Raw genomic sequence first — 18,525 nt, 5'->3', positions numbered from 1 at the left:
GGACAAGATGCAAGGGACAGGCAGGAACGTCTTCAATGACTGCAAAAACCTCCCAGTGCCTCCAGTTTTCAACTGGAAATAAAGTAAGTGTTCAAAGATCTCTGTGTGGATGTAAGAAAAGTGTGTGAGGGGATACTGCAGAAGTAATAGTGACTGAAGAAAAGCCCCCAAAAGACAGAGAGCACATGACATCAAATACCTTCTCTCTTTGGTGCTTCTTTTCACGTCTGGCCCTTGCAGCGTGGCCTTGATCTTGAGGATCAGGGAAAGGTTGATGACGTACTTCCTTTCTGACTCCAGCAGCTCCAAGGCGATGTTCTGCCTTTTGGCTTCCAGAAGATAATGGTTAAGTTTTAAAATAGGAAAATACTGACCTCAAGGACAGCTGCATGTTAGACTGGTGAAGGGACCATGAAAGGACTTGTTTAGAAGTGATATCAATGTCTCTTCTTTTTGTGTCTTCTTTACCCAAAATGTTAAACTCCAGCCTGATGCTACAGCATGCCCCAGACATCACCAGAGCCTCAGTTTGCTAAGAAAGCTCCAAAACAGAGGAATCCCTATGAATACCAAATTTTTCTAAGAATAACAAAACAAGGATGCAAGGGCAAAAAAACTCCTATCAGAGTTTCCCATCCTGAAAAATCCCTGCAGAATGAGAAGCTGCATTTTTCACCCACATAAGCAACTACACTGCTGCAATCCCAGCAGTATTCTGAACCTGACAGGTCTTGGAAAGGAGAAGGGCTGTCCTGGGTACAGAGGGGTTCTGTCAGTCACACAGCCCAACAAATACAAAGGCCAGAGGTCTTGGAGGGCGAGGCCCTGAGAGATTCCCCCCAGCAGCAGAAACTGGCCTGTGTCTCCCTCCGCGGATGCTCATCACCAGCCAGCTCACACCAGCTTTGAGCCTCTCTAGCCAGAGTTTTCTACTCCTTACCAGCCAGAGAGGGTTCACAGATGATGTTGTCTGCTGAGCTGTATCTGCCCTGGCCCATGTCTTTCCCTCTCTCCGGTTGCTCTTTGGAAATGTATTCATCTCCCCAGTCCTTGGTGTCCTTGGGCTGCTTCCATACTGTTGATGGCAGGTGCATTTTGGGCTGCCCCTCTGTTGCCAGGGGAGGCTTGAGGCTGTCATCTGTCTCTATGGCTGCCCCTGCAATGACAAACAGCTCTGTGGACTCTGACACCTCAGCAGCTCTGACAGGTTGTGCTGCAGCAGGCAGCTAAGCTGTGCTCCCATCCATTCGAGCACTGGAAGGTGAATTTGGAGCTTTCTTTGTTCTTCACAAAGGCTGTAGCCTTGCAGAGTTCATTTACAATGGAAGTTAAATTGGTGAGCTCTTCAGCAGAACAAGGTTTGCACTCTTCCAGCATTTATTTTCAAGCCAAATAAGATCCAAAATTAGACATATGTTAGAGAAGAAGAATCACCATCTCATCCCAAGGGGGGAAAGTGGTGCTCTTGCTATCCTTTGTCACCTCAGGAAGCTTCAATTCTTCCTTTCTGCAAAAGCACTTAGAATCTAAGAAAGCAACAGCAGAAAGGCTTTCTCTGCCAAATCCTTGGCACTGACCATCAGAGGCACTTCAGGGACACAGGTCTGCCCTCCTGTCTCAACTGCAAGTAGGAAAATGGAGGTACATGGCAGAGTGAAAGACATCCCTGTGAAACACCTTCCCTGAGAGCATTTCTTCAGTGCAGCAAAGCAAGCACTCCAGTTGAATCATTGTCCTGCTGCCTTTTGATGTTTGGTATTTTCTTACCTGGGCCTGCTATGACTTTCACACCTCCTTCTCCCATGGGCATGATCCTGGTGTCAGACACTGTTGAAGAACAAAGGGAACTTTAGTAACAGAAGGCAGCTGTAGAGCTTGCCTGTCAGTAGGGTTAAATCCTCTAGTCCCTCACAGTTTTGCTATGAAAACAGCTCTTTGGACTCTCCAGTGAGGGGGATCTTCACTGCTGTGCTCTTGTCACAGTCTGTGTTTCAGTGGCACTTGCAGGCAGGTAATGTGGGGTCCCTGCTGTGCTCAGTGCTGTGACTGCACAGGAACGTGAGCAGCCTTGGCTTTTCCTGGCAGGCAGGTGAATGTTGGGTAGAAAATACTCCACACAGAACAAAGAGGAGACAGGGCTGCCATCCTGAGTGGAGAGGAGCTTATTGAAGAGCAGAGGGTGAGAAAGGTGGCTGTGCCAGAGGGATGGGAGGGAGAGGGCTAACGTGCCACCTCAGAGTGCAGGGCAGAGGAGGGCCACAGCTGGCAGGTGCTGCGCAAAACAGAGTAGAAAACAGCACATGGTTTTCATCTAATCTCTGCCTTTGTTGTCATTTTAAATCAATATGTTTTTATCGTCTTCCTATCTGAACAGCAAGAGAGTGATAGACCAGCTTACACCCCCAAACTTAATTATAGAATGAAAAGCTCTGGTCCATCACCTTTTCTTTGATTCCAGTTCCAAGTGTTTGGCAGTTGACAGTGTTTTCCTCACCAAGGTGTGATCCTCCTTCCTGCACCCTGCTCCCTCACACAGAAACCAACCAGGGTTTTTATCAAGAGCCCCCATCTGGTTCTGTATCTGTGCCACTGGCACTACAGGAATGAAGATCTGGCCTGCACTCCTCTCCTTGGAGAAGGCAAGAAATGCCTGTTGGGACAGCCTTCACAAAGCAAATACTGCTGAACCCAGGTGACCCCAGTGATCTTTTCCTGATTTGTTTTCCTGAGGAAGGCACTGCATTTGCCTGTTGTGTTTCTTACCTTTTTCGTAAGTCACGTTGTGTAAGAGACTGGTGAAATCTTCATTCATCAGCACAGGCTCTGGGAGGTTGATGGAGCGGAATGGGCTGCCCTGGAGAGGTGTTGGCACTGTCTGTGACCCGTGGTCGTCCTTCTGTGCTCTTCTGCACAAACACACAGAACGAGGTGGTTGGAAACTCTGAATGCTACAGGTGAGGCTCCTACACTACATTTGTGGCCAACACTGTCAGAAATGGGACAACTCTAGCAGAGAATGGAATTGGCAGCTCATGAATGGAACTGGAATGTTCTGGAAATAACTTCCAGTGGCTATAGGAGAAGGTTATTTCAGATCTATTCTTTTGCAGAGCATATTTAATCTAATTAAATTAGCTTAATTAGCTGAGGGGCTAGCCTAGATTTGCAAAGTGTTTGCATCAAGGCAGCTGTATAGACTCATGATCAAAACTCTGTTTTCAGAAGGAGGCTAATTAGGACCAAGCTGGACAATCATCTGCTTCATGAGAGCATCAGTGTGGCCCAGCAGTGTGCAGAATGTCACATGATTATTCTGTGACTCTGCTCAGAGGAGAAGAGGTTGGTGACAGGGAAGCAGAGCATGACTGCACCACCAGGAGCCCATTGAGTCCTGCAAGCTTGGAAGGGGAACTTGCAATGCTGTTGTCTGAGTGCTGGAGGCTTCTGACTCTCAACAGCCCCAGCTTGTCTTTAGTGGGTCTCTGCTCCACCAGGCCTGGTTCTCCAGGGAGCTGCTGGGGGTTGTTTTGCTGTTGGAATCACAGTGAGCTGTTAGCATTTTTCTTCTGTCTTTGCTCTGTGGGGTGTGTGTCTAAAATCCTGGGGTGAGCTGAAGCATTTCCCATCATAAACAGGGTTGATACACATGTCCAGCCATGAAAAAAATTAAGAACAAAATGGACAGCACTGCTAATTAGCATTTTCAGCCCCCTGGAGTTTGGGCCCTTACTTAGCTTTCATTTTCCGTGATTCCCGCCGCTTCTCTTGCTGCAGCTGCTCAATTTTCTGCTGCATTTCCTCCTGCTTGGCACTGATCTCTTCAATCATTGACTTGGCATCGCTGAGCTCCTCCTGAGGAACAGGCAAAAGCACAGTGTTCCCAGGGTGCCCATCACAGCTCTGAGTGCTGGCTGCTGTGCTCCAAGGGCACTTCGGGCTGCTGTGGGGAGTGGCTCTGTGACCAGACACTCTTCCTTTGCTAGTCCAGGATGTGTCACACGTGCCAGGCACAGCGTGGGGATCCTTCATTCTACAGGCAACTCACCCAAGCAGTGTGGTGCCACGTGATGGAGGCACTGGTGGGAGGTGGGACTCAGGGCTTCATCCAGCACCAGCAGAAAGCACTGGGGGGACTCCTGCCCTGAATGGCATTTGGAGATGGACCAGAGGGAACAGGTTTCCCTCTGCAGTCCTCCAGCATGTGTGTTCACACATTGCACTTGGTTCAGATCCCAGTGGGAGCACTGGGATGTATAAGCTTTTGCCAATCATGCCATGGATCTGCCCTTTTAGTTTCCTAAGGAAATGGGGCCCTCCATATCCTCCCTGTCCATCCTCCCTCAAGCAGTTTCAGCCAAGCCTTACTCAGAGCTCTGATGCATGAAATTTCTGCAGGTTTTATGAACGTGAGCAGCAGGATTGAGGAGAAATACTCAGGAGTCTCATGTAAACCAAAGGATTTTCTCCAAGCAAGGAGGTGGCTGCACTGGGAGCTCGGTGTTTGGATAGTTAACATGGGCATGAGGCAGAGGGAGAGCAGTGTTTGCCTTTGCTGTTGCTTGCATGGTTCTTTGTATCTGCATTTTAAGTCCCCTTTTCCCGTGACAGTGTCCTGGGTAACCCTGTGTCTGGTTGCTCTGAGACCTAACCCATACACCCTTGCCCTTTTTGTTGTCTCCCTTGCTTGTCTGGCACCAAGGGCTCCTTTTGCCTAATGCCCTCTGTCTCCCTGTCACAGGGTTAGGAATGGCCTTTTTCAGTGAGCAGCCCCCCTTAACTTCACAAGGCATTACTGACTCAGCTAAACCCCATGGGGAAAATTTGCAGTGAAAACAACAAGAGTTCCTCTGCCTGCCTTGTCATCCAGGTTCTGCATGGAGACGCTGGCTGGTCTAAAGCGTACCTCAAGCCTTCTTGCTAGGCTGTCTCTCCAGCCCTTTGTCTTTATCCTCTTGGGCCAGATAAACTAGGCAGCACTTCCTCCCAGCCGTGTGGAAATGCAGCTTCAAAAGGCTTAAGGGTTTTGTGTTGATTTGCTGCTCCCCAGCAGCTTTGGTTCCTGCAGGAAAGGCAGGAGACCTGACCCAGGGAGAGGTGTGGGACAGTGGCCCAGTAGTGGCCTGTGAACAGGCCATAAACCCATGGCATGTCCAGCCCAGAGCAAGGGCTGCTGGTGCCCAGGTAACTCTCAGCACTGCCTCAAGGCCAGTCAAGAAGGCTAAATAGGCCAGTGTGGCTTACTTTTGAGTTGGAGCAGTCAGGGGAGACCCAAAGCCAAAGGAAGTACCCTGGGTGTATCCAAAACAGTTAACTGCCCGCTCCTCTCTTTGCAAACAGGAAGGATTGATGGAGGCAGGGGAATGCTTCCCTCTGCAACACAGGCTCCCGTGGAATGTGTAAGCCTCCCCACAGGTCACACGCCTACCTTGAAGGTGTTGAGGGAATTCTTCATCTCAGCCACCTTCTCTTCCATGGCACAGCGGCAGCTCTTGACCTTCTCCTCCAGGGCGTACTCGCCATGCTGGATCCGTGACAGCTCCTGCATTGCTTCTGTGAAACCCGCCTTCAGCTCAGAGGCTAAAGCCTGCAACTACAGCAACCACAGACACGGCGGGGTCAGTCCCTCCTCCCCGGCTCACCTGTTGGTGTCCCCAAGGGTCACAAAGGCTGTGTGTAACCCATCCTGTAAGGTGCTGTCCTCTTTCTCCCCTTCCTTTCATTGCTGGGAAACATGGGGAGAGGTTTGGGCCCTGCTGCAGCCTCAGTGCAGAGTAGGAGGTGTTTGTCTTGGGAAATCAATGTGCCCCAATTTTGACTTTCTTTAAAAACATTTTTTTTTTTAGTCTTTCCAGCTTCCCTGGCAGTTTGCAGCCTGTCAGCCTGCAGTAGGAGAGGACAGCCTGAAACATGCCAAGAAGGTCTGCAATAAGAGCAGCCAGGTTATTAATCTCCAAAGCAGCTCAGCGATCAAGAATGTGTCCAGTTTTGAGCAAGTCCTCCTCCCACACGTGCTGGTGGGGCTGGTTCTCTAACCCCTCGCTCTCCAGGAGCTGTGGAGAAGCTCTGTCCTTTGCCACAGAATGCCTCTGCCTTTCCATGGAAGGAGGCAGCCCGAACTTGTGCTGGGGAGGGCACAGGAGGTTTTCCCCTGGCACACAGTGACGCTGTGCCCACTCTCTCTGTTTTCTGTCCCTACAGGCCCTGGTGCTGCTGGAAGAGCTCACCACCTAACTGGAGGCAGGCAGTGATAGCCGGGTGAAGCAGGAGATGGACGGGGCCAAGGCAGGCTGGCAGAGCAAGCAGACAAGGCAGGTGTGGAGTGGGCAGCGGGGGGGATGTGGCAGAGCTGAGCAGGGACTCCCCTGAGGCAGCAGCTCGGGCTGGGGGCCTGCTCTGCCCCCGGCGCTGTGAGCGAGGCTCGCCCCGCCTGCACCAAGCCCGCAGCGAGGTCGCGGCCCAAGGCGCTCAGGAGTTTTACCTTTCCCACAGAAATGCGGCCTAACATCTGGTTATAAACTGAGTCCAAAGCGGGAGCACTGGCCGTAAGCGGAGAGCCGCCCCGGGAGCTCAGGCGCTCGAGTCCTGCAAATGGAGCAGAGATGCTTCCGATAGCTCGGGGCACTGGCACGCGCCGCCCCCCGGGCAGGACGGGCCGTGTCTTTCCAGAGGATGTCTGCCTGCCATCCCCGTGCTGCCCCAGCTCACCCACGGCCCGCTCTGGCCTGGCTGCACACACAGTTCCAGGGTGCCTGCGCAGGAGGAGCGGGACTGCAGGAACCACTGGGCAGTGCAGAGGGAGCAGGAGGCCGGGGACAGCTTCCCTCACCAGGATGACAACCCTGAGTCCAGCTGGAGCTCCAGACCCTCGGCTCAACCCTCTCCCCCAGCCCTCCTGGCCACAGTGTCACCCTGTGACCTGTGAACGTAGCCTGAGGTTAGAGGGGCTGCTTAGGGCAGACAATGACCACACTGCTCCTGATACCTCAGCATCATCAGGCACCCTAACATATGTGCCTGGAGAAGGGAGGGAGGGTTATAAAGTACTGTGACTGTGCAAAATGTTACTATTCCTATCCCTGCTTGACACTCTTCCCCTGGAGCTGATGTGGCCAGGGCACAGTCTGTGTGCCAGCCTGCATCACACACTGCCCTCCAAGTGGAAAGGGTTGAGTTGTTAGATGTGTCCCTTCCAGCTGGAGTATGCTATTATTCCATTGTAACCTATGCTATCCATTTTAGGGATCTGCTTCAGAATGGAGATATCACGGCCCCAAGTCTAGCTAGCAGTGGAGCAGTCCTGGAGCTGGCCCTGGAGGTGACATGGTCTGGGGAGAATAAGCTGAAAATGAAATGTTCCTGCCCACAAGCCTGGCCATCTCCTCCTCAGGTGCTTCCAGAAAGGGTAAACTACACAGATCCTTTGAATGGTATAGGGATGGGATCATTGCTGATCTTGAGGTTTCACAGTAAGAAACTGCAAGGCATCAGCAAAAATCATCACTGCAGAGACTTTGGTGTCCATGTGCACTGAAACACTATGAAAGCAGAGGTCAGCCAACAAAAGTAAAGATTTGGATTAGAGGCTGGACAAAATATCCTCTGCTGCATCTAAGAGCAGACAGTGACCTGCTATTTTGGGATTCACTGTTGGCCAGTCTCTACTTTTATGGTGACAGTGCTGCCTTAGGTTCTTTGTGTGTCCATCTCAGTGCTCCAGAGCCCAGCCTGAGTCTGTCCTGCCCCACATATCCTTCCTCAGCACCATGCAGCTAGCAGTGGCTGTTTCAGACACTGAAATGCATCCTTGCGTTGCTGCTTGAGGGATGAATGCAGCCAGAAACACCAACCAGCCACAGAGCTTGTATGATGGAACAAGAAGTGCTGAAACCCTGAGCAGGTCAGGGTTAGCATAGAGAGGAAATCCATTCTTGTTGCATTGGATGCAGGGTTGATCCAAAATCAGGTGAAGTGGTAAAGGAACAGCATGTTATCTTTAAATTCTTGCCAAGCATGGTGTAGCTATGGATTTCAGTTTGAGCTCATTTCTAGAAGCAAGCTGTAGAAAAGCATCCTTTAAATCTCATAAGATGTTAAAATATTGAAGCCACTGAGGTATCAGGCCCTGCCCATGTCTTGCCCAAGTGACAGGGCTCCGTCTCCACAGGGATGGGCTGTGCCTGCAGGACCAGAGAGGTACTCACAGGTTTGTAACCCTCTAGAAGGTCAAGGCAACTGTATGTTCCAAAGTTTCTAAGTGTAACCCATACCAAAAAAGACACATTTTGTGCTACAGCAACAGTTAAACTGTAATGTGTTGTCCCAGCTCACTAATTCATGGGAGTAAAGACGTAATTTAACACTTAAGTTAAAGTTGGAATTTAAGAAACAATAACTTCAATTGAACTAATGCCTAGAGGATAAATGAATCTTCACAGTCATAGGGAGTCCTTCAAACCTGTCCAAGAACTGTTCAAAAAAAGCATTTAGGCATCTAAATAATTTGGTACCAGGTACAGATTTCAGTGCCCATCTGCCTTTGGAGTGTGGCCCTCAAACCCGCCAAAGCAAAGCAGGGAGGCATCCAGTGCCATGTGTCTGTAGTAGCTGATGTCTTTCTTGGGGCCCCTGACTGCTGTTTCTCCTGCTGCCCTGACATTTTTCAGCTCTGTGTGGAAAACCCCTGCTGTTCACCAAGGGTGCACAGGACTGATGCTGCTTCCTGGGCCCGAGGCAGCAAAACTGCAGAGTCTCCTCCCTCTCCCTTGGTGAGTGCCAGAAATTTGAGACGTTTGTAAAAGATAATGCCTGTCCTTGTAGCCTAAAGCTTTGTGCAGGCTTTGAGGCAGCCCAGGGGTGATGGCTGTGGGCAGCAGATGGGGATGGTCTATGGAAGGAAGGCATGGGATGGAAAGAGGGCAGCAGAGCCTTGGTGAGCTGGGTCACTGTCCTGGCTGCCCCTGGAAGGATGAGAGGGAGCCCTTGCTTCTCAGAGCAGCTGTGTCCCCACAGGTTTCCCCCAGCACTGGCTGGGCTCTCCAGGCTCTGTCTTCACAGCAATGACCATTTGCATCTGCCACCCTTGGCAGCTGCCTAAATCCTTACACTAGAACAGGACCTGCTGTCTTGAGCTGAAGCCTGCCAAAACCGATAGAAAACAGGCTCATGATAAAGAAATACTGCACAGAACAATTCTGCTATTATAAATATGTCCTTGAAAAGAGCAAAACCTTCTGTGGCTATGAAGGAGTACTGTCTGTGGTGCTTCCCCCAACTTCTCTACTGTCCACCACTTTGCATTTCTTTTGGGCTGCTCTGAAGAAGTAACTAGATATTGTCTCTCAGAAGAGGGCTGCCTGAGGACACTGCTTGAAACCAGTCTGGCACAAACTCCAGCCTTTGACACAAGCCCTGGATCTGATTTTTCTGAGTTGCATGATGCATGCTTTTACCAGGAAACAGCTGATTTTTAGAACAGCTACCAGCTCCTGTACTTAAGGGCAGCACTCCTAGAGCCAAGCATTAGGAAGGCTTGCAGTGCCTCACAGCAGGAAAGCAGCAGAGCTGCAGTCATTTACAGTGGTACAGAAGCTGCTCCTAGGAGTACATCCAGCATATATATCCCAGGCAAGGGTGGTAGGAATTCAGTCAGAGCAGCAGAGGAAGTACAGAAGAGAGCAATGAAGGGACTTAAAGCAGGCTGCAAGTACTCATCAGCCCTTGTTCCACATCAGTGCAGTCCCTTTTGGAAACTGCATTGTTTGCTGAAGCAGGAGGGAAGAGCCAGCTGGCGACTGACATTTAAGGGTTCATTAAGGTCCCCACATGCCAGCTGGAAAAAAAACATGTGCTTCTAGCACATGGTCCCACGTGCATGTTGGATCCACTGTGCTGGGCCCTTGGAGCTGTGTGGATGGGAAAAGAGGGTGAGATGACACAAGTGCTGGGTGGCTCATGGAAAGCTGTGCCTTCTCCACTTGCCGTGGTGCACTTGCAAGTAATTACAGCCATTAGTGTTGCAATGGTGACAAGGGAGGTGTCAAATAGTCTGGGTTTCCACTGCAGGGGTATGTTTCCTCCCTCAGATTATGGTTCCATATTGAACCAGACCAGCGATTAAAGTGCTCAAAACTCTGTTGCATTTCCTGCAGACTGGAAATGCATAGGAAACATCACTGTGGAAAGGCTGAAACTGCATCTCATAGCACAGATACTCCCAGGGCTGTGGTCACAGACAACCTGACAGCATCTGTGGTGTCCAATTGCAGCACAAATGTTAGCCCAAAGACAGGGCACAGAGCTCAGGAGGAACTGATCCCCAGGGCTTCCAAGCTTCTGGCTGGGAGGCTGGACAAAGACATGCAGAAAGACTCAACACTCAACACTGGCTGCTCTGGGTTATCAGGCAAGAGCACCCCGTGGTGTGAGGAGCTGGGAGGGTGCCAGGATAACCCAAAGCCCCACAGAACACTTGGGCTGCATCAGACACCCCTGCCCCACGTCAGTCAACCAGAGCCTTGCTCCTGGCACAGTCCATCAGGTTTGCTGAAAGCTCATCAAAGCTCAGGCATGAAATCTGCCCCCAGCCCCGTGAATCGACATCCTCTAATTGGTGCTAATGATCTCAGCTGCTTAATTAGCTGAGCTCACAAATCTCCTGCCTAAATACAATTGGTTGTGAGCAGAGAAATTTTACTGAAAGGTCTTTTAAGATGAGGCCCAAGATGTGTGATATTTATTCATGCAGTGTGCACATTTTAATTGCCATGTTCCTTGTAAATGCCTACATTTTCCCTTCAACTTAATTTAGTTTTTTATCTGCTGTTTATATATTAGTAACTCTTTAGACTCTTGGAGTTATTTAGGGCGTTTTACTCATCTTTACCTGGGAAATCTGTGTTGCAGGGGTACTCACAGGCACACTTTCAGTCCCTCCTGTGGGAATAAAGAACTTCAGTCAATTAAAATGACTTATAATGGCTGCTATAAATAACTGGAACAGAGGGTTTGAAGTCCCTCTTGAGGAACAAATCAGTTTTAAAGGACTCGAGTCTCACTTTAGGAGGTCTGAACACCATATAGTTTGTAAAATAAACTGCAAGTATAAAATAGGAATGACTCACCTAAATTCAGATGTTAAATTCACTGTTAAATTTGCTGCCCTGTGTCTGGCCAGAGTTGATCCATGCAAGGAAATGAGAAAGCTTCTATGTTCAAATAGGACAAAAATGCTCTCTGTGAAGGTGAGTTCTGTGTAGCAGCCTTAGGTTAACAGGGTTTTTTGTCCTAAAGCATTGCTGATCTGTTTCTCTACTGAAACAGTCAATTTTATCCTTTATTATATCTGTACATATTTCTATTATTGCCACAAAAGGCAAAATACCTTATCTGTATATTTTAAGTTATATTTTGCCACAATGCAGTCCAAGCAGTAATCATGTCTTTTCTAACCTCCCCAAATTACACCTTTTCATTGCTTTTCTCATTCCTGGGGGTCTGTGGTATGGTGATCCCACTTGGTCGTGTACAACCTAACAGTGCCATGCCCAGCTCCAGGGGAAGCCAAACTCCTTTCCATGCTGGCTGCAGATGCTTGGTGCTTTTTGAGCCTGGGCCTTCAAGACCACAGAAATTCAGTCCTGCAGAGGCTAGAAATGCTGGCAGGGCAGACTCTGCACAGTCAGCCAGAGGAAAGTTGGAGCCTGGAAGTCAGAGCTATACAAGGATAGCTCCATTCTGATTTCTTTACCCCTGAGGGGGAATGTGGGTTACCAGCAAGGACACCTATGAAATGGCCCTGTTCTGGTCTCTAGGATTTGTCCTGATTCAGAGGAGCCCAAGCAAATTCCCCAGTGACTTGCAGAAGGGAGAGGCAGAGAGGCTGTGTGCTCCTCTCTGCCCATGTGCCACTTCCTGCCAGTGCTAGTGGCTCTCTCAGCTGAGGGTTGAGTAGCTGGGTCAGACACTGACCCTCTGGGGAATATCCTCTTATGCTTCCTCCTGGGGAAAACAAGAAGCAGCAGGCTGACTGGGAGAAGTAACTATGACTCCAAACTGCCAGCTATTTGGGGCTCATCAGCCAGCCTGCACCAAGTCCCATATTTCAAATTTTAAATTACAGGTTGTTTACAGCTTTGGCCTTTCTTTTCTCTTTTTTTTTGAGATTTTCTCTGCAACCACGTGGATTAGGAACCGACCTTTGGCCTGAAGCTTTGTCATGATGCCTGGAGCTGAGGCTGTGTGTTCAGTGACTCCTGAATCTCCTGAGGCCCATGCCTGTTCTGTTGGGCTCTGGCTGCAGGATAGTAAGGACTGACTCAAAGAGAGCGAGGACATTTCTGAATTAACAGTACAACACAAACCAGGTGCTGGGAGGACAAGGAGATGCTGTTTTTACAACATGGGTGAGTGTATTGAATGCTGAGCTCTGTGAAGGATGGGAGGTGTCAGGTGGAAGCATAGCACAGCAAGGAAGAGCCTCCTCAAATTTTCTTTCAATCTGATACATAACACAGAGAGCCTGACCCGTGTCCTGCAGAAATCTGTAGGGATCTTTCATGTGGATTTGATTGTGGATCAGTCTGTAATGTCCTTGGATATACTAAAAGTGAGGAACTGCTCCTGAGCAAGGCTGGAACTGGGGAGAGGATCACTGCTGCTGTGACTTTACCTCCCACCTTTGCCATGAGCACTCTCTGAATGTACCCAGTCAAAACTCAGATCATTTCTGTAAAGTCACTGCAAGGAGCTGAAGCAGAGGAGGCTCCTCACAGTCTCACAGTGGGAAATGAGGGACTTTGTGGTTATCTCCCAGTTTCTGCAATGAGCCTCTGCAGCCCATGAGGGCCTACCAATTAATTGGAAAAAATCCCTGAGTTAATTTTCTTTTCAGCCTGCTGTACTGTAAGGGCCTAGGTACATGGACCTAATTTCATCAAATTAGAATAATCATAATAATAGTAGAGGCATTAACTTTTCTGTTAACTATGCCATGAATACTGGCACCACCAAGCATCTTCTAAGAGGGAAAGAGGTGGTCCTGTGGTCCTGTCTCTCTCCCGAGCTGACAGCTGTGGACACTCCTAGAGCTGCTCCCCCTGCTCATAGTTCCCAGAGTTCCTCCCCATACGGACACAGTGCCTCTGAGCTGGCAAGGCAAAGCACAATGCAAGGGGTCTGGGGTGCAAAGCAAGTACCACATTCATCTGAAAGAAGCCAGTAACCACTAAAACTCTGGATTTGAGTTTTGCAGACTTTCTAGAATGCAGACAACCTCAGCAAGGATTGATTGCATGCAAGCAATGTGGCCAAGATACACCTTGGTGCTTGCAAGATGGGGATTGGTGCAGATATCTGAGTTGTGGCACTGATATGAACAAAACCCCTCTCTACAAAGCACACGGGGGAGAGAAGCAGATCCTCATCACAGCACCTCACGTAAAACACAGCTTTGGACAGTCAGAAGTCTTTCTACATCCTAAGGCAGAAGTGGGGCACAAGGCAAGAAAAGGAATGACTTCCCACATTGGACATTACATATGACACAGGAGTATTTTCCAGAGAGAAGTGGTTCTAAAATAAGAGATAAAAACATCAACCCCAGACATTTCTAGGAAACTGAAAGTACTGAACCTTTGCCCACAGCTGCCTGAGGTGGCTCAAGGGCCTGAGCTGGTGGCCAGCAGACAGGTCCCGTGAGAACACGTTTCTCTCTTGCTGCCTTTCATACTGGCAAGAAGTGAAACAAGAGGATGCTTTACCTTCGTGTTTGTTTGTGTCCATGGCTGCTGTGGGTATCCTCGCAGGGACTCCTGTCCTCACTCTGGAGGGCTCTGGACGGTCACTGGGAACATCCCATGGCTTAGAGCTGCCCACATGTGAGCCCTGGGGTGGGCCAGCTGATCTGAGCCCTGAGGGCAGAAAGATGCAGAAAGGATTTATTGAGCACAGCTGCTCCAAGTTCAGACAACAGACAAAGCAGGAGGAAGCATCCTAAAGATCTGTTCGGGTTCACAGGGCCTCCACAGGGTGGATGCTGCTACAAATGCTTCCCTCCCAGCCCAAGGCCATTTATGCTTCCATGGACAGGTGACCAAAAGGTGACAGGAATGTGAGTTGTTTTTAAAGTAGCTAAATCTCTCTAAAAGTTTTGAGGACAAGGTATTTAAGTATGTGTCTCAGAGCAAAATAGACGTATAAATTCAACTTCAGTAGCAAAGTTGTTAAAACTTTGCTCCCAATTTAAATTAGTCAGCAACATAGAAAATTCCTGAGACTTTTGTCATTGGGCTGTTGAACTAGGACTGGTGTGCTTAACAGAGAACTGGTTTTAAAATTCAGAATTGCTTTTGTCATGCTGGGGGAAGAGGAACAAGTAGGAAAGACAAAACAGACGTGAAAGAAACATGAACCTCCTCTGTTTTCACTGAAAACAAAGAGAACAGCATTTTGCTGGAAATAAATTATTTAACTTCTTTTTAGCATACTTCTACCTATCCTATTAAGGACATGTTTAAGCACAGTCTGTGTCCTCTGCAGAGCTCAGGAGTGATTCTTTGAAACTGGGACACCGGGGATGCCACCACTGCCTCCTGCTCCAGGCAAACCAGGAGTTTTGACTGCACTGCAAAGTAGGTTGACCTTGGTTAAGTGGGTCCAGAAAACCTTACCTGTTTTACCAGAGTAACTGTCTTTGTGTGTCCTTTATCTGCAGTTTCCTGAGTTACCCCTTGGTTCTTTGTCACATGAAATAATTGCATTATCTTTGGCCATCTTCCAGCATTTAGGGCTCACTGCTGTGCTCGGTGAATTACATGTAACATTGCCTCCCCCTGGTTCTTCTGAATTGCTGAATATAATATGCAAAATCAATCAGTCCTTCCTCATCCCTGGAACAGAACATGAACCTTGCCCTGGTTTGGAGTGAAGGTTTGTCCTCTGTTCCCCCCAGCTGTGGGTGGGGAAGCTGTTAACACTGTCCTCACCAGGAGCAGGGATTTCAGGAACCTCAGCTGGCTGAACAGTGTCTGGCTTGTGCCTAAAGGGTGCAAAAATGGGTTGGAAAACAGGATTGGTATTTGGCCCTAAGACCCTGGATGGGGGCTCCTTGGTCAAATCAAGCCTCTGCTGGCAGTGGACAAGTCCTAAACTCACAGCAGAGTGCAGGTGAGCAGGAGCTCTTGTATGGCTCTAGTTCAACCTCCTGCTTAAAGCAAGAGTAATGTCAAACTTCTTCAGGACTCTGTCCAGCTCAGGTCTGGATATTTCCCACACTGGAGTCCTGACAGCCACTCTGGGCCCTCCAGTACCCTGAAGAAGAATATTTTTCCTTACACCCAGTCAGGGTTTCCCTCAGCTGTAGCTTGTACCCGCACCTCTGGGAAGATTCTGGACTCCATCATCTTTACAGCACCCTTGAAGGCAGTTAAAAGGTGGAGAGGATTCTCCCCTTCATGTTTTTGTCTCAGTCCTGAGCAAGTCCCTCCCTGTACACACATACATGAATCCATGTGCACGTCAGCAGCAAATGCAAGCCCTCCATGAAGCTCCTTTCCTAAAGCACTCCCAGGCCTCCACCTGTGGCAGATCCAGGGTTTTCCTGATGCCAGCCCACCACGGGGTAGTCAATGAGGAGATGTTATTGTTCCTCTGCAAGCTCCCCACTGGCCAGGCTCAGTACATGGAGCCATTCCAGGCTGTGCTGGCCTGCCATCCACACCCAGGGCCCCTGCTCTAGGGACAAGAAATGGCAAAGACATGCTTGTTTCTTCAGAGCTGAGCACTAAAACTCATTTACACTCCTGCAGCTCTCATCTAGTCAGAATGATACCTCCAGAGAAAAGCCCAGAGAATAATTTGAAGGTGTCAAAGCCACCAGATTCCTCCATCATGGCAAAAGGATGTATTTTCCCCTTTTGTGTCTATCTCCCCTCCAGCAGCCAAATCTGCTGGAAACAAAGACCCTCTGCTGCCAGTGATTGCCACGCTGCTGGCCACTGGTGACCAGCAAAGAACCCTGCCCTGGTGCCTTGCACGAGCAGCTGGCACTGCAGCCCCTCCTGCCCAGCACAGCAGCCTGCTAACAGAGCCTGGGCCAGCACACACTTCCCATGAGATCCCCGAGGGAGAAGGGAACCAGGGAGGGAGGGAGGGATGGATGAGGTCCCAGTGAGCTGTGCCCTTGAGGCTGCACAGGAATGGGCTTCCTGCACAAAGCCATGCATGGTGCAGGTCCTGCAGCCTGAACTGCATCCGTGTGACAATGTTCTCTCTCCCAGCACTCCTGCCACATGGAATGGCACAACTTGGGGAGAGAATCAGCTGTGCAGAGGATCACAGATCAAAAAGACTGAGGGACTACACCAAGCTTCAGCATGCAAACAGGTCAGTAAAGCATTCACAGCCTAGCCTTGGAGCACAACTGTTACTGTTTGTCTGGCTTCCTGTCCCGTTCTGCTTCTGAAATCATGACGTGGTTAACAGTGCAGGGGATTCCCCGAGCACTTTTGCTGCTTCAGTTGCTAAGCATCCACAGTTTTCCTAAATAAGTGCTTGGGATCTTCCTGGTGACTGTCTCAATGCTGCTGGCTGTTTTAAATATCCCACTTGGAGAACAACCCCCAGTCCTCTAAAGAGAACAAAAAATCAATTATTTACTCTCATCCCTCTTGCACTTTGTCTCCAACTAACTCTAATGCTGTTGTCATCCAAATAAGTCAATTCAGCATGATATTTCAATTTAGCTAATGGTGAGAGAAAAAAAAAAGGCCTTTTAAAACTATTTTAGAGACTTCACTATAAGTGAGGTCTCTAAGCCTAACAAAATTGTCCAGCACACTAAGAAGCTAGATCTCCGTTCAGAATCTTAGAAGGAATCAGCTAAAAATAACTGTGGGCACTGAAGATGCAAAACACTTTAAATATCATTTTATGAGCTGCACACACAATATAATTAGTTACGGCTCTAGTTTTTTCCAATAACATGAAAAATGGCGTAATTAACCCCACTCTTCATCCCAAGGCGAGTACATTTTAAACTTACCCCAGGCTAGGTGAAGATCCTTCAGCACTGGAAGTAGCTGGAGTTGGGAATTAGGAGTGTGCAAGAAAAGAGAGAGCGAGGCGAGCAATGGTGGATTGACGTTTCCCAGGACGGGGCTGTCATATGCTAATCACCGATTGGAAACGCAAGCATAGCAAAAGCCTTCTCATTATATAATCTTCGGGTCACATCCTGGCGTGCCCGTGCGAAAACCAGGACTGTGCACTTGGAAGAAGGCAGCACAGACTTTCTGACTTTTTAATTAGCATGGCACAGGGCTGGGGAGGGAGGGCGAGGAGCCCTGGGAAGTGACGGCAGCGGGGCCGTGTGGGGCCACGCGCTGGTGTAGCCGTGCTGCTCTGCCAGGCTCAGGGGATCTACAGTACCTCCTGTGGCATCCAAAGGAGACAACCTCCAGCTGGGGACAGGGAAACGGGACCAGCTCCTCCCTGCCTGCTTTCCTAGGGATGCCGGGGCCAAGAAGGCACAGGGGCCAAGGGCAAGGTTGCCAAAGTAGCCACGGCAGGGGAGCAGCAACAACCAGCACTTGAATATTTTGTGTTTCTTGCTGGATTATGAAAAATTTTCTTTTGAGTGAAAATAAATAAGGGCTTGAAGGGTGGGGAGCAGCAGCCCTGCACACTTGCTCCATTTCTTCCCTAAGGAGGATCAGCCCTTCACTGGAGGGCTCTTGGCTCCAAAGGGCCTCAAGAAAGCCTGTGGAGAATGCAAGTAACCCAAGGGCAGGGCTGTCAGGGCAATTCTTGGGCCAATCCACCGAGTTACTCTGAAGCAGAAGAGCAGGCAGACATAAAGGAGGAGGCACTGTAACAAAGGCAGACTAATATCTCCCTGAAAGACAAAGATCTGCTTCCAAGATACCCTCCAGGCAGAAAACGGGAAATGTGAAACTGCACAGCCTAAATCAGTATAATTGCTGTGCAGCACAGATAAATGTGGAGCCCTAGCAAAGGAGCTGAAAGGACAGGCTCCTAAATTAACAGCTCTCTGCAAGATGCTGCTAGCTCTGAAGTCAAGGACTAGGGACAGAGGACAAGGCATTTCTTTTGTGGTTTGGTTTTTTGTTGTTGTTGTTGTTTGTTTATTTGGGGGGGGTTGTTGTTGTTTTGTGGGTTTTTGGGGTTTTTTTAGCTGGCTGTTTCAGAAGCAAAACACAAAAAAATTGAACAAAATCGACTGTTTCCCACAAGCACAAGCTTAGGTGTCCTTTTGCAGTCCCCCTCTAGAAAATGAGAATAGTGTCTATATGTATGAGAATAGAATTATTGTTTTTTTCACTTCAAGACAAGAAAGCATGTGAGAGGCAAAACCCCATGAGGTGATACAATGCATTTCTTCTGCTGTAGAGAGCTGCTTCTCCCGGAGCTGCCTCTCCTTCTCCTGTGACCAGAGGACATGAGCCATGAGGCTGTTCCCAGAGGAGGCTCCATGGAGCACCGAAGCCCTGCTGGAGCAGGCACCTTTGG

At 49.2% G+C, this 18,525-nt stretch overlaps 1 protein-coding gene and 1 long non-coding RNA gene across 2 annotated transcripts in view; one reads left to right on the top strand and one right to left on the bottom strand.

Annotated features, from left to right (window-relative positions):
• ARHGEF33 (Rho guanine nucleotide exchange factor 33) overlaps nt 1-13,779 on the bottom strand; it is a 23,758-nt gene extending 9,979 nt beyond the window's left edge. Inside the window, exons 1-8 of the mRNA XM_063391927.1 lie at nt 13,758-13,779; nt 10,883-10,932; nt 5,426-5,590; nt 3,731-3,852; nt 2,764-2,906; nt 1,768-1,827; nt 941-1,156; nt 200-329 (exon numbers count right to left, since the gene is read on the bottom strand). Coding sequence (XP_063247997.1) covers nt 200-329; nt 941-1,156; nt 1,768-1,827; nt 2,764-2,906; nt 3,731-3,852; nt 5,426-5,590; nt 10,883-10,932; nt 13,758-13,779 — 908 coding nt within the window. The remainder of the gene's footprint in view (nt 1-199; nt 330-940; nt 1,157-1,767; nt 1,828-2,763; nt 2,907-3,730; nt 3,853-5,425; nt 5,591-10,882; nt 10,933-13,757) is intronic.
• Nucleotides 12,109-18,525, top strand: LOC134547814 (uncharacterized). Its single transcript, XR_010079616.1, has 4 exons — nt 12,109-12,401; nt 14,536-14,627; nt 16,275-16,380; nt 18,406-18,525. It is a non-coding gene; the product is annotated as an uncharacterized LOC134547814 (long non-coding RNA).

Source organism: Prinia subflava, chromosome 2 (assembly GCF_021018805.1).
Source record: "Prinia subflava isolate CZ2003 ecotype Zambia chromosome 2, Cam_Psub_1.2, whole genome shotgun sequence".
Classification (NCBI taxonomy): Eukaryota; Metazoa; Chordata; class Aves; order Passeriformes; family Cisticolidae; genus Prinia; species Prinia subflava.
The sequence above is the reverse complement of the archived record's forward strand: the minus strand, read 5'-3'. Positions and strand labels throughout refer to the sequence as shown.